The following is a 13107-nucleotide window of genomic DNA, read 5'->3' on the forward strand; positions in this document are numbered from 1 at the left end:
TGAAAGCGAGTCAGTCTGGATAAACAGTTTTTCTATGGATACGCGTGCCTGACTGCGTATGGGAACGTGTGTGTGTGTGTGTGTGTGTGTGTGTGTGTGTGTGTGTGTGTGTGTGTGTGTGTGTGTGTGTGTGTGGTCTGCCTAGCTGATTTGTTTTTCCTATTTGATTTTAAGTGTGAGACTAATTATGGCAGAAGGCGTTACCCAGGTGGGACAAAATAATCTGGTTGAAGACTCTGCCAGGACATGGTCGCAAGGACGGGAGGTTAATGTCCATCCCCCTTCCTCCCCTCCAGCCACTGCCTGACCTGCCATTTCTTGAGCTGGGGGGATAGTCCCAATGCACGCAGCCCTGGCTAGTGACATGGATGCAAACGGAGGCTGACCTGATTCAACCTGGAGAGATGCCCCCCCATGGGAGGGAAGGGGGGTGGTGGGAGAGGCTCCAGAGGCGACAGAGAGGACCTGACCTTTATGTGGGGTTACTAACCCATAGAGTCAGGAAGTCACGCAAACACATCTATGTGCTTTGCACGCTCATAACCATTAAATGTGTATATGAGACTTAAAGAAGCATATATATAACCAGAGCCCTGGGACCCCTTGGAGGAAGGTGTGCTCACCTGCACGCGAGATTTCTGGCGGCTTTGTTATTTGCCCCATTATTCTATCAAGATGATACCCTATATAATCCTAACAGGTACCCTTTATTTCATGTCTGTTGCACCCGGGACTGGACTTGTCCCATAGCATCTCATTTAATCCTCACGACAACCCTCTAAGGTAGGCATTACCGTGCCCAGTTCCAAAGTGAGAAAACAAATTCAGGGTGGCTCAGTATTTCTGCCCTAAGTCACAGAGCTAGTAAGCGGTAGGAGTGTGATTGTATTCACGCGGGCCTAACCCCAAAGTCCAGGCTATTTCCACTCTGCCCCCATGGATGGATTCGGACCCACAAACTCCCCAGGGTCACAGGTACTCAGAAGGAGGCACTGGCTTTCCTTCTTGTAGATTTCTCTCTCTCTCTCACACATACGCACACCCCTGGCCCATTCTGGTACAGATCCCACTAAGAATAAACACCCTTGGAGACTGAATGGGATGCAAACTTCTTCCTTTGGAGACGGCGTGGGAAACAGTTAAATTTACGGCAGTGTTTCCAATCTTCTTTTCACTCAACCTGCTGAGTCAATTCAGCCATCCTTCTGCCTGAAAATTGGATATTATCACTCGACTCAAAACCTGGAGTTTGATAAAAAAAACAAAAACAAAAAGCTGGGGTTTGGATGAGATAGGAAGTCCTCAGCAAAAAGCAGTGGTGAGACAACCATAATGAGAAGCTGCTGACCGATCTCCTACATGATGGGATTTTCAGTAGGCAGTCATTCAAAAGGGGAAACGAATATTTTGTTGAGGCAAAAAGCAAGAAAGTGCTAGAAATCCATTGGGGACATGTCAAAAGGACTCAAGATCCAGCCTGCAGAAGCTCCATTGGCCAACTCTGGGTTACTACGAGTGTCCAAATAATGATGGGAATGGATTAAATTAGGGAAAATTAAATAGAAAAAATTATCCGTGAGTGTGTACTGATGCTAAATTATTTTAAAGGGGATGAGAAAGGAGAGATCTCTTTCAAGAAAGAATGCCAAGTGGGCTTCCCTGGTGGTGCAGTGGTTAAGAATCTGCCTGTCAATGCAAGGGACACGGGTTCGAGCCCTGGCCCGGGAAGATAACACATTCTGTGGAGCAACTAAGCCCCTGTGCCACAGCTACCGAGCCTGAGCTCTAGAGCCTGCGAGCCACAACTACTGAGCCCACGTGCCACAATTACTGAACCCTGTGCGCCTAGAGCCCGTGCTCCACAACAAGAGAAGCCATGACAATGAGAAGCCCAGACACTGCAACGAAGAGTAGCCCCTGCTCACCGCAACTAGAGAAAGCCCGTGCACAGCAATAAAGACCCAACACAGCCAAAAATAAATGAAAGAAAGAAAGAAAAGAAAAGAAAGGAAAGAAAGAAAGAAAGAAAGAAAGAAAGAAAGAAAGCGAGCCAACTAATATAAGTAAAAGGAATGATGAAAAATCTGCTTATCACAACCACCTTGGTAATAATAATTGATTCAGGTAAGACTCATCAATGACTATTAAACCACTGGGTGGGAAATTCCTGGGGAGGAGAATATTCACAGAGTCTCAAGTTATCATTCAAAGGAGAGACGATACATCGATACCTGGACAAGGGAGAAATCTAGTAAACATCACCTTGACCATTTGGTAAGACCCACCATCACCGATAATGGTGCAAAGTGACTTCAGGTGCTTGTAACTGTGAAGCGTTGAAATGGATGTATATCTACGTAATATCCTTGGAGGACATCTTGCAAAACTGGCTGAACTCTCAACAATGGCAATGCCGTGAAAGATAGGAAAGAAAAATGAGCGACAGTTCTAGATTTAAGGAGTCTAAAGAGTCATGACAACTGAATCCAATGTGTGGTCCTTGATCAGATCCTGTACTGAACAGCAACAATAAAAGTGTCCACAAAGGATATAATTGGGACACATGGAGAAATTTCAATGTGGACTGTGTGTCAGACAGCAGTATTTTATCAATGTGCAATTTCCTGAGTGTGAAAACTGTGTGGTAGTTCTGTAGGAAAATGCCTTGCTTTTAGGAAATTCTGCTTAGGGGTGAAGTGACGTGATGTCTGCAACTAACTCTTAAATAATTCAGAAAAAAAGATGCATGCATCTACGTGTGCATAGAATGAGCAAGAGAGAGTACAAATGATACAAAATATTAACAACTGGGGAATGGTAAAGAGGTATACAGGTGTTTACGGTACTATCTTATAATTCTTCCAAGATTTGAAAATTTTCAAAATTAAAAAAAAAGAAAGGAAGGAAGGAAAAATACCTGCTATGAGCCAGGCCCTCACAGGAGGCAGGGGTGGTAAAGTGGACACAGGGGGCTACTGTCTGCCCCACCACCCTTTTCCCTTCTTCTGCTAAGAGCTCTCACCCTCCTTTCCACCACGTGGCTCTAGTGTGGGAGCTGCTGCGCAATGTCCTATGGCTCGGAGTAGACACATGATGCAGGCCTGGCCAATCACAGCACTCCATGCTGCTTCCCATTGGGATTGGTCAGGGCAGATCCAAGCTGGACCAATCAGAATCCTTCTCTGGGACTTTCTACATGGAACTCCTATGGCGAAATTCCTTCTACTCTGAAATCATGTGGCTGTGAGCCTGTGATTCCCAAACTTCTCAGTGTCACTCACTGCATGAGAATGAAGTCTGAACCCAGAGGTGGGCACAGCTGAGCAGCCCAGAGGGGAGAGGGCCTGGCAGTATCAAGTTCTTGGTTCTGAGATTCCTGGAACCTCCAGGAACCTGAGATCCCTGGAACCTCCAAGGTGCCTGAGGCTCTCACTTCATTCTGTGGTTTATTTGCAGGCTGTCATGTAAATAATTAGAAGGCAGAGTATAATAGGATGTATTATGGACAGTCACAAAGGGCAGAGAGAGGCAGAAACGAGTGTGTGTGTGTTTGAGAGAGAGAGGGAGAGAGATTTATTGAGAACACATATGTGTACTATCAGGAAAGGCTTTCCAAAAGAGCTGGAACCCTGCAGGAGAGAGACAGAAGGTTCTGAAAGGGGCAACATTCCAAGTGGAGGGGACAGGACAGTTTGGACAAAGGCAGAAAAAAGGGCATGTGGAAGGAACTGTCCTGGGACCTGTGGTGTGAGGGTCCTGTTTGGTGGGAATGTGTTACCTCAGATGGGAACAGCAAGAGCTAAAGCAGGTGCTGTCAGGAGCAGAACATGAAGAGTTCTGAAGGCCACACTGAGGAGTGTAGATCTTTCCCTGTGAGCACAGCTCGTTTTTTAAAAAAATTAATTTATTTATTTTTGGCTGTGTTGGGTCTTTGTTGTGGTGTGCGGGCTTCTCATTGCGGTGGCTTCTCTTTGTTGTGGAGCACGGGCTCTAGGCGCGTGGGCTTCAGTAGTTGTGGCACGTGGGCTCAGTAGTTGTGGCCCGCAGGCTCTAGAGCACAGGCTCAGTAGCTGCAGCGCACGGGCTTAGTTGCTCCGCGGCATGGGGGATCTTCCCGGACCAGGGCTCGAACCCGTGTCTCCTGCACTGGCAGGCGGATGCGCCACCAGGGAAGCCCACAGCATATTTTTGATTAGAGGAAAATCCTGATTGACTTGTCCTCGGGCACACGGCAGGCACATGCTGCCACGAAGAGTAGCCCCTGCTCACCGCAACTAGAGAAAGCCCACGCACAGCAATAAAGACCCAACACAGCCAAAAATAAATGAAAGAAAGAAAGAAAAGAAAAGAATCCCCTGCTGTAACAGCCAGCCTTCCTGGGGATGAGGAGGCAGGAGGATGAGTTTCCCGAATGGACGTCCATTTACGTCTCCCTGAATAACTTCCACCCAACTAAGCTCTGAAATGGAGCTTTGTTTTCTAGAACGTGCAGAGCACAGTTAGCAGAAAGATGCTTAGGATACACACGGAGGAGGCGATGGCTTCAGTCTTTCTTCAACGGGAGGCCGTGTGGGGGATGGCAAAGAATTCTAGTCCTGTAGTTATGTGACTTATATGTGAAGCCCAACTCGACAACTTGACCTTGGGTGGACTGTTTCATCTCCCTAAACCTCAGTTTGCTCGTCTGTAGAATGGAGAAAACACTGGAACCTACCCGTGGGATTGCTGGCAGGATTAAACAAGACGCTCTCAGAGCGCCCATCACGCCGTCTGCCAGGTAATAAATTCTTTTTCATTGCCGATGACTGTTATCATCATTACCATCATCAACAGCTGCACCCTGACAACCGTTTGGATGCCTCCAGGGACAGGTTGCTGACTGTGTCCCGAGGAAGCCCATTCCATCGCTGGGCAAGTCTGAACCGGAGGCTGAGCCAGCATCTGCTTCTGTGTAAAGCCCACCCCACGTCCCTGCAGCTTCAGGCACCAAAAGAATGGCTGTGAAACAGATCAAGAACCAACTCTCCTCCTCCTCCTGGGTCCTGCCTCCAGCTCAAGACAAGGGCAAGGGCACCATTAAGAGCGTGGCATGCCATCAGCGTGCTCCTGGGGTGCCCGTTCAGGCATGTTCAGTATCCAAGCGGCTGCAGGGGCTTTTCATGGACACGGTCAAAACTGCCCAGGGTGCCAGACAGCATTCAAGAATGGCTCTGGGCTCCACTGAAAACCATCACGGGGACCACCCTGGGAGGCTCCCTGGAGAACCGAGGCCCAGCGTGGCCAGCCCTGGAGGGCCTCCTGCATCCTGGTCCCGGTCTCTCACCAGCCACAGAGGGGAGGGTGGTCGTCCTGCCCCGGCCTCTCCTGCCCCCTCCTTTGCCAAACTGGCCACTCCCACTGAAACCAAGCAGAACCTCGTGGGGATCCTAGGCACCAAAGTCTTTCTGTGTCCCCCACTTCTTGTATGAAGGGAATAGCCTTCAGCCTCCATGACCTTCCCTGAGTCCCAAAGGGCAGATCAGAACAGTTGCTACTCAGGGAAGGGAGGGGATGCAGAGACAAGGGAGGAGCAGTCAAGAAACAACAGTGCAGCCTTGGGGCAGGTCCTGGTCCCTCCTCAAGGGATACACACAACAGTATCTTTGAGCTCTTTACAGAACTAAACACCCAACAAATGGAAGATGAACTATTGGATGAAGCGTTCTTCATTCCAGAGGGAAGGTCACAGTTTGATAACCTCAAGAACCACAGAAGCTCATCAAGAGGCCACCTGAGGAGCCCCCCTGGTGGCGCAGTGGTTAAGAATCCGCCTGCCAATGCAGGGGACACGGGTTCGAGCCCTGGTCCGGGAAGATCCCACACGCCACGGAGCAACTAAGCCCGTGCGCCACAACTACTGAGCCCGCGTGCCACAACTACTGAAGCCTGCACGCCTACAGCCCGAGCTCCACAACAAGAGAAGCCACCGCGGTGAGAAGCCCGCGCACCGCAATGAAGAGTAGCCCCCGCTCGCCGCAACTAGACAAAGCCGCAGGCAGCAACAAAGACCCAATGCGGCCAAAAATAAATAATAAATAAATTTATATATATAAAAAAAGAGACCACCTGAGGCCAGATTAAAGGAGTGCAGGCCCTGCATACACCCTAATCTTATCAGTAACCCCACCCTTGAACTATTGCTATAAAACTCCTCACCAAATCATCACAGGTTGGGACACAGTTTTTGAGGGCATGAGCCCACTGTGTCCCCCTTTGCCTGGCAAAGCAATTAAGCTATTCTTTTCTACTTCACCCCAAACTCTGTGTCTGAGATTTGGCACTGGTGCACAGAGGCCGAATTTTCGGCTCTCATCACCATCCCATCCAGGCCGGGGCTGGGGCAGAAGGAACCTGGGCATGGGGGTCACCCCAAACTCTGGCCTCCCTGCTTCATGAAGAAAAGGATGGTTTTCTGGAAAGGACCGATTCTCAAGCAATTAAATCTCCCTCCTGTCATTTGCATTCCTGTCCCTGGTGGCAGATTTGTATCAACATCCCCAGGGCAAGACAATCTTGTTTCCCCAACAAAACCAATTATGCACATCAGGCCTGGGGATTAATCGCCAGGCACAGGGTCAGGAGCCAATAAAAAAGGCCGAGATAGGGGGACAGAAGCCGGGGGAAGGAGAGCCGGGAGAAAGGCTGGAGGCTACCCGGCTTAGGGAGTAGCTGCCCCACTGCTCACTCTTCTGGTAGCAAAGTTGCTCTCACTGAGACCCTGTTTCTCTCTCTCTCTCTCTCTCTCTCTCTCTGTTCTCCCTTATCCCCACTTGGCAGTGTCCTGGGGAAGGAAGGGCAGCCCAACCCAGAGCCCAGTGCAAGGGCACAGCAGGGAGTGGAGATAAGCGCAAAGGCCCTGGCGGGGGAGGTCCCACCTCCATGTCCCCCCCGAATTGCCCTCCCAAATAGAATCTGTCTGCCCCTTACAGACCCCAGGTAGCTGCATGCCCTACCCCTCTGCTGGACCCAGGCCCCTCCAATAGCTCCCCCGAGAGAGCAGGGCTCTTCTCGGTGGGGAGGGGAGGTGGGGATCTGGTCACAGCCGTGGCCACAGTCTAGCTGCTGGCAGCGGGCTCCCCTACCTCAGTCATCACCTCTGCCCCGTCCACGGTTGCCTGGCCACCCAGCCACCTTCTGCCGGGTGCAGCGGGGCAGCGTCTTCTCACCCTGGGCAAGGGCGGCCTTGGCCCCCTACTTCTGTCACCCCAGCCTCCCAGCAACACTGGAGCAGGGGCTCCCCCACCAAAACCGCCACACGGCGCCCCTGCCCAGTGCCCTGGTACCCCCTCAGGACACAGCAGGACCCTGGCGGCCGGGTGGGAAGAAAGGGGCGGCACGCTTGCCTGTACTCCAGAGAGAACTTGGTCAGCTCCCTGTCGTTGTGGAGCCACTTGAACTCCAGTGGCCAGCTGCCCTCGGCCATGCACGTGAGTACCAGGCGATTCCCCTCCAGGTGCACCTGTGTTCGCACCGGCTCCGTCTTGAAGTAGGGGGCCACGTCATCTGCGGGAAACAGAGACACAACGTTGCTGGTGATCTGCGGCGGCTCAGCTGGAGCCCTGAGGCCCCGAGGCAGACGGGGCAGGTGCAGCGGGTAACCTGCCAAGGTCACGTGCCTGGGCAGGACTTGTCTTCAGAGTGAGTTCTCCCCGCCACCCTCCTCCCAGACCCCACCAGCTCACCGCCACTGCTGTCACCCCTCCGCTCCAGTACCTTCCACCTCTCTCCCCTCGGGATCCCCAACCCGTCCATACCCTTTGCTTTGGTTTCTCCTTCCAGAGCAGAAGGGGGGGGGGGTCGACGGCGCTTACTGCACTTCAGCCAAAGGGAAAGGGAAACAGGGACACCTGCGCTGACAGAAGTGGCGGGTGACGGGGCTGCCCTGAATCCTGCTTCCCAAGGCTGGAGGAAACCCTGCAAAGGCATCAAGGGCAGAGTCCCTCCGGTCGGGCCCCTCCACTGCCAGGCTGCTTGATCTTCCATCCCGGGTCCTGGGTCTCCCATCCCGGGTCTTCCATCCCCGGTCCTGCCTCGGCCTCCCCGTTCGCACACCAGGCTGCCGTCGGGGCAGAGGAAATGGCACTGCTGGGCCGTGGGTGTGGGTCCAGCGCTTGCTATGCTCCCTACCCTAACCCTGTGACCTGACTCAGTCCAGCCAAGCACGAGCCCCCCCCCGCCCCCCCCCCCACCGCGGCTGCCCTCGACGGAGACAACACACTCCGGATCCCGGACTTAAGGGGACCACTCAGACCAACCGCTTTGGGTGGAAATAGAGGCCTTCTGCTCTCTGGCCAGTGGGAAAAAGGGCAGAAGTGAAACAGACAAGGGGGTTGACAAAAGGACAGGGAGAGAGGGGGGAACGGGGAGAGGGCCTCCAAGCCCACCACTGAGCAGGCCTGCCCTTTAGGGGCTGGGCTGGGCTGGGGGAGGAGCCCGGATCTGGAGACAACACAAGGACTGAAGCACCTGCTAGGTTCTGGGCTGTTCCTGGGGCTTTAGCATATGCTCATTTAATCCACACGCAAGCCCACAACCAGACAGGATCATAATCCCCTTTTAGAAAAGCGGTTAGAAACCCGCCCAGGGCAGCACAGCTGGAAGGGGAGGAGCCAGCCCTGCAGGCTAGACCTAGAGTCCCGCACCTGCCTTGATGAAGGTGGAACGTGGATGGAGGAGAAGATGGGCTTAAGGCGAGACTCCCGGAGTTCGTGCCGCCGCCGAGCCCTTGCATCTGACAGATGGAGGGAGCGAGCTCCAGAAAGCACCATTCACCGGCTCACCCACGTATCACCCGGCGCTCACAGCAGCGCTCCCGTTGTGGTAAGGGATACCGCTCGGGGACCCCACGGCCACGTGCCGCTAAAGGGGAGTCAGGTCCAGACTTGCCAGACGCAAGTGCAAGCACCTTCCACCCATCACACTGCGCCCCGAGGGGCGGGCAGCGCTCAAAGCCGGGAAGCTGTTGGCGAGCCAGGCACCGGGCGTCCCGACCTCCAGCCCCGTGGTGGGGGAGGGGTCCTGGCGCCACGTTCCTGTCTGTGCTCAGCCTGCGACTCCCAGCTGCCTGGGCGTGGACAAGCATTCGTCTTTCCGAGACTCAGTTTCTCCACCAGGAGACACGGGAGGAGAAACAGCCACCTTGATATCTCAAGGGTTCAATAAGACAGGAATCGTGAAAATGCCAGGTCCGTGCTTGGCCCAGAGTAAATGTTCTGCAAATGTGCACTTCTTCCCCAACATCAGAGAGTGGGTGTCCCCACCAGGGTGGGTGTTCCATCAACCTCGATGCCCCAGATATGCCTTGGTCCGAGTGCTAACTTTCCCCTGGGGGTCCAGAGGGTGAAAACCACAAGACACTATTCTTTTGGCCTAAGATATGGAACAAACCAAAGAAGAGGAAGGGGCACGTGTCAGGAGTCGGGGAGGGGGTGGCTTCAAGGGTGGCAGGGAGTGAATCAAGACGCGGCCTGGCAGGCTGGTCAGCGCACTAGGGGTGGGGGCGTCGGGGCCCCTCCCGCATCACACGTTGAATCTCTGGAGCGTCCGTGGGGCCTCGCCCTCAGATTTAACCGGAATTGGGCACCCTTGGTTTTCAGATAAGGTTCAGCATCTGTGACAAAGCCTCACTCTGAGCTTACACACAGACTGACAGCTCGAGACAAGCCGTCACGCAGGTCTGGGGCCCAGGTCAACCTGCGGGCTGCACAGCATCTGCGTCCCCTCCGTCTCCACTGGACATTGCGTGGCTGGGTCTTCCTTGAACCCCATCCCTGCTACTGACCCTCCCCTTGGGGGCCACTGGAGGGCAGGTGCAGACACGCGCAAGAGGCGCACCCTGGACCAGCCTGCCCCACCTCGTCTCTCTGTGTGACCGCGCACGTTCCCATCTCGGAGTTGACGCTACCTATTCGCAGGTCTCTCCCTCACTCTTAACGACCGTCATGTGAGCACACTGCCTTCAAGGTGGTTGAAAAGGCGCCTACTGATATGAAGAACCTAGGGCCGGGACAGGAATAAAGACGCAGACACAGAGAATGGACTTGAGGACACGGGGAGTAGAAAGGGTAAGCTGGGACGAAGTGAGAGAGTGGCATGGACGTACATACACCACCAAATGTAAAATAGAGAGCTAGTGGGAAGCAGCCGCATAGCACAGGGAGATCAGCTCGGTGCTTTGTGACCACCTAGAGGGGTGGGATAGGGAGGGTGGGAGGGAGACACAAGAGGGAGGGGATATAGGAACATATGTATATGTATAACTGATTCACTTTGTTATAAAGGAGAAACTAACACACCATTGTAGAGCAATTATACTCCAATAAAGATGTTAAAAAAGAAAAAAAGGAAAGGCGCTTCTTCTAGAGTGTGTCTTGGGAGAGTGGCCGCCACGCCGGATCCGTCGCTTTGGGGTCCTAGCGCACCTCTGGAGGTGGCGGAGGGCAGAGAGGGAGGCAAGCCCCCATTTGCAAAGGAAAACGATTCCCCACCCCTCGGAGGCAGCTGGCTCGCTCTCAGTTTAACAAACGGACACGTTCGCACTTCAAAGGCGCATTCATTCTCCAGCAGCTTCCAAGAGCCCTTTGAATCGAGTCTTTAAGAAGGGGGAAGGGTGAGCTGGGACAAAGTGAGAGAGTGGCATGGACACATAGACACTACCAAACGTAAAATAGATAGCTAGTGGGAAGCAGCCACATAGCACAGGGAGATCAGCTCGGTGCTTTGTGACCACCTAGAGGGGTGGGAGGGAGGGAGACGCAAGAGGGAAGAGATATGGGAACATATGTATATGTATAACTCATTCACTTCCTTATAAAGCAGAAACTAACACACCATTGTAAAGCAATTATACGCCAATAAAGATGTTAAAAGAAAAAAAAAGAACCCTCTGTTAGTTCCTGTCATCCCCTGTTTGTTTAAAAACAACAACATTCCCAGCCCCCACTGATTAAATCCCTTCGAGGCAGGCCGACTCAGAGCCAGAACAGTCGGTGCGCGCGCGCGGGCACACGCGCTCTGCACCCAAACCCTCGCCTCCGCAACTCGACTCCCTGGGCGATGCGCCCCCATGTCTGCATTTGCCAGTTCGTTCCTCACGCTCTCCCGGGGGTGGGGTGGGGTGCCAGTCTGGAGCCGAATGGCTTTTGCTTGGATGAGTTGATTCCAGAGGCCGCTGGAGACAATGACTTGGGGGAAGTGGAGGGGGGAGGGATGCGGTTAGCCATTCCTGAGAACCTGCTGGGTACCCAGCTCAGAGCTGCATCCCTCATCCCAGGTTATCCTAACAAGGCGGTCTGGCAGAAGCCGAGGTTCCCCTCCCCAAGTCCCTGCTATGCGGTCATACCTCCTTTTCCTGAAAGGCTAAAGGCCCCCTCCTCTCTGGATACAGGGATTTGGGAGGGAGGCCCTATGCAGAGCTGAGAGCCAGGGCAGGGAGTCCAGCCAGGCGGTTTTCCTGGATGGACTGGCCCTGCCCCAAAGCAGGGGGACTGGGAGTGTGTGAGCCATCGAAGGAAAGACTCTGATGGGAAAAGGATGCTGGTGGGAACAGCAGCGTGTGCGTTTGTGTCTGTGTGTGTGCGTGTCTTTGAGCGTCTGTGCCTGTGTGCATCTGTGTATGTACGCAGGTATGTGTTCACGTGTGTGTCTCTGTGTATGTCTGCATGCATATCTGATGGCATGTGTATCTGTATGTCTGAGTGTGAATCTATCTCTGTGTGTGTGTGCGCGCGCGTGCTTATGCGCAGGAACAGATCTGTGTCATGACTGCACAAATCATTGACTTTGGGCAAGTTACTTCGACTTTTTGCACCTCAGTTTCCTTAGCTGTAAATTGGGGATATATTTGTTGTGACGCTTAAATAATTTAAAAAACATAAAGTGCTTAGGAAGGTGCCTGGCGCACGCTATAGGAGAGGCAGCTATTTTATTCTTCATCGGATATGTAGATGGGCAGATTCCCCGGAGGGAAGAGCTCATACCCTGTTGGCAGGGCCAGCAGCTCCTCTCAACCTTAGTCCTTAGTTCTAGGACTGTGCAGTACACAACTTGGACTACTGTACACAGCAGGCCTGCTAGCCACGTTCTCAGTGGGAAGGGATAACCGGAAATGGAGGAGAACAGTGGACAGAATCAACACTTTGAAAGCACACACACAGAGGATTTTTTAACTAGACAAAGTGATTTGAAAGTGCACATTTTAAAAGACCACGAAAGAATAGCCAAGAAAATTCTGAAAAAGAATGGTAAGCAGAGGAGACTAGCACAGATATTGAACTCTATTATAAAGCTGCAATAATTAAAGAAGTGTGTTCTTGTCCAAATAGACTGATGAAGCAATGAACGAGAGAGGCCAGAAATATGCCCCAATATATATGGGATATTTAAGACAGGACGAAAGTAGAATTTCAGGTCAGTGGGGAATAGATCAATTATTCAACAAATGGCCTTGGAAAAACCAGGATGCCATCTGGGGGAAAAAAAAAAACCAAGCGGAATCTCTTCCTCACACTTTACCTCAAACTAAATTCTAGATGGATCAATGTTTTAAACAAGAAAAATGAAATTCTAAAAGAACTAGAAAAAAATCACCGGGGTTTTAAAATATACAATCTTGGCGAAGCAAAAGAATTCGCCAAGTACTTTCTAAGTACTACACGAACTCCAGAAAGTCATACAACAGATTGATACCTTCAACTATATAAAAATCTTGCATGGAAAAAAAATGTCCATAAACCAAAGGCAACACATGACAAACGGGGGGAAAATATCTGCAACTTCTATCAGGGACAAAGCGCTCGTCTTCCTGATATAAAAAAATTCCCATAAATCAATAAGAAAAAGATGAACAAACCTACAGAGAAACGGGCAAAGGATATGAACCGTTCACAGAAAAGAATTGCAAGTAACTCTGAAACATAGACAAAGATGCTGAACCTCGTGATAAGAGAAAGGCAAGGGAAACTCAATAAGACACTTTTTTTTTTTCTATCACTTCGGCCAAGATCTGAAAGTGCGATAATACCCCGGGCTGGCCGACCCGCGGAGACCCGGGTGTCGCGCACACAGCTT

The 13107-nt window shown here is 52.1% G+C and overlaps 2 protein-coding genes across 4 annotated transcripts in view; one reads left to right on the top strand and one right to left on the bottom strand.

Annotated features, from left to right (window-relative positions):
* The window catches only part of RPL38 (ribosomal protein L38), a 797591-nt gene that overhangs the window by 228797 nt on the left and 555687 nt on the right, over positions 1-13107 (top strand). The gene's annotated exons all lie outside the window — the stretch shown is intronic.
* SDK2 (sidekick cell adhesion molecule 2) overlaps positions 1-13107 on the bottom strand; it is a 267076-nt gene that overhangs the window by 137666 nt on the left and 116303 nt on the right. For both annotated transcript variants that reach the window (XM_033438412.2, XM_004275434.3), the window contains exon 2: positions 7383-7542. In XM_033438412.2, the coding sequence (XP_033294303.1) occupies positions 7383-7542 (160 nt within the window). The remainder of the gene's footprint in view (positions 1-7382; positions 7543-13107) is intronic.

The sequence above is a fragment of the Orcinus orca genome, chromosome 19 (genome assembly GCF_937001465.1).
Source record: "Orcinus orca chromosome 19, mOrcOrc1.1, whole genome shotgun sequence".
Taxonomy (NCBI): domain Eukaryota; kingdom Metazoa; phylum Chordata; class Mammalia; order Artiodactyla; family Delphinidae; genus Orcinus; species Orcinus orca.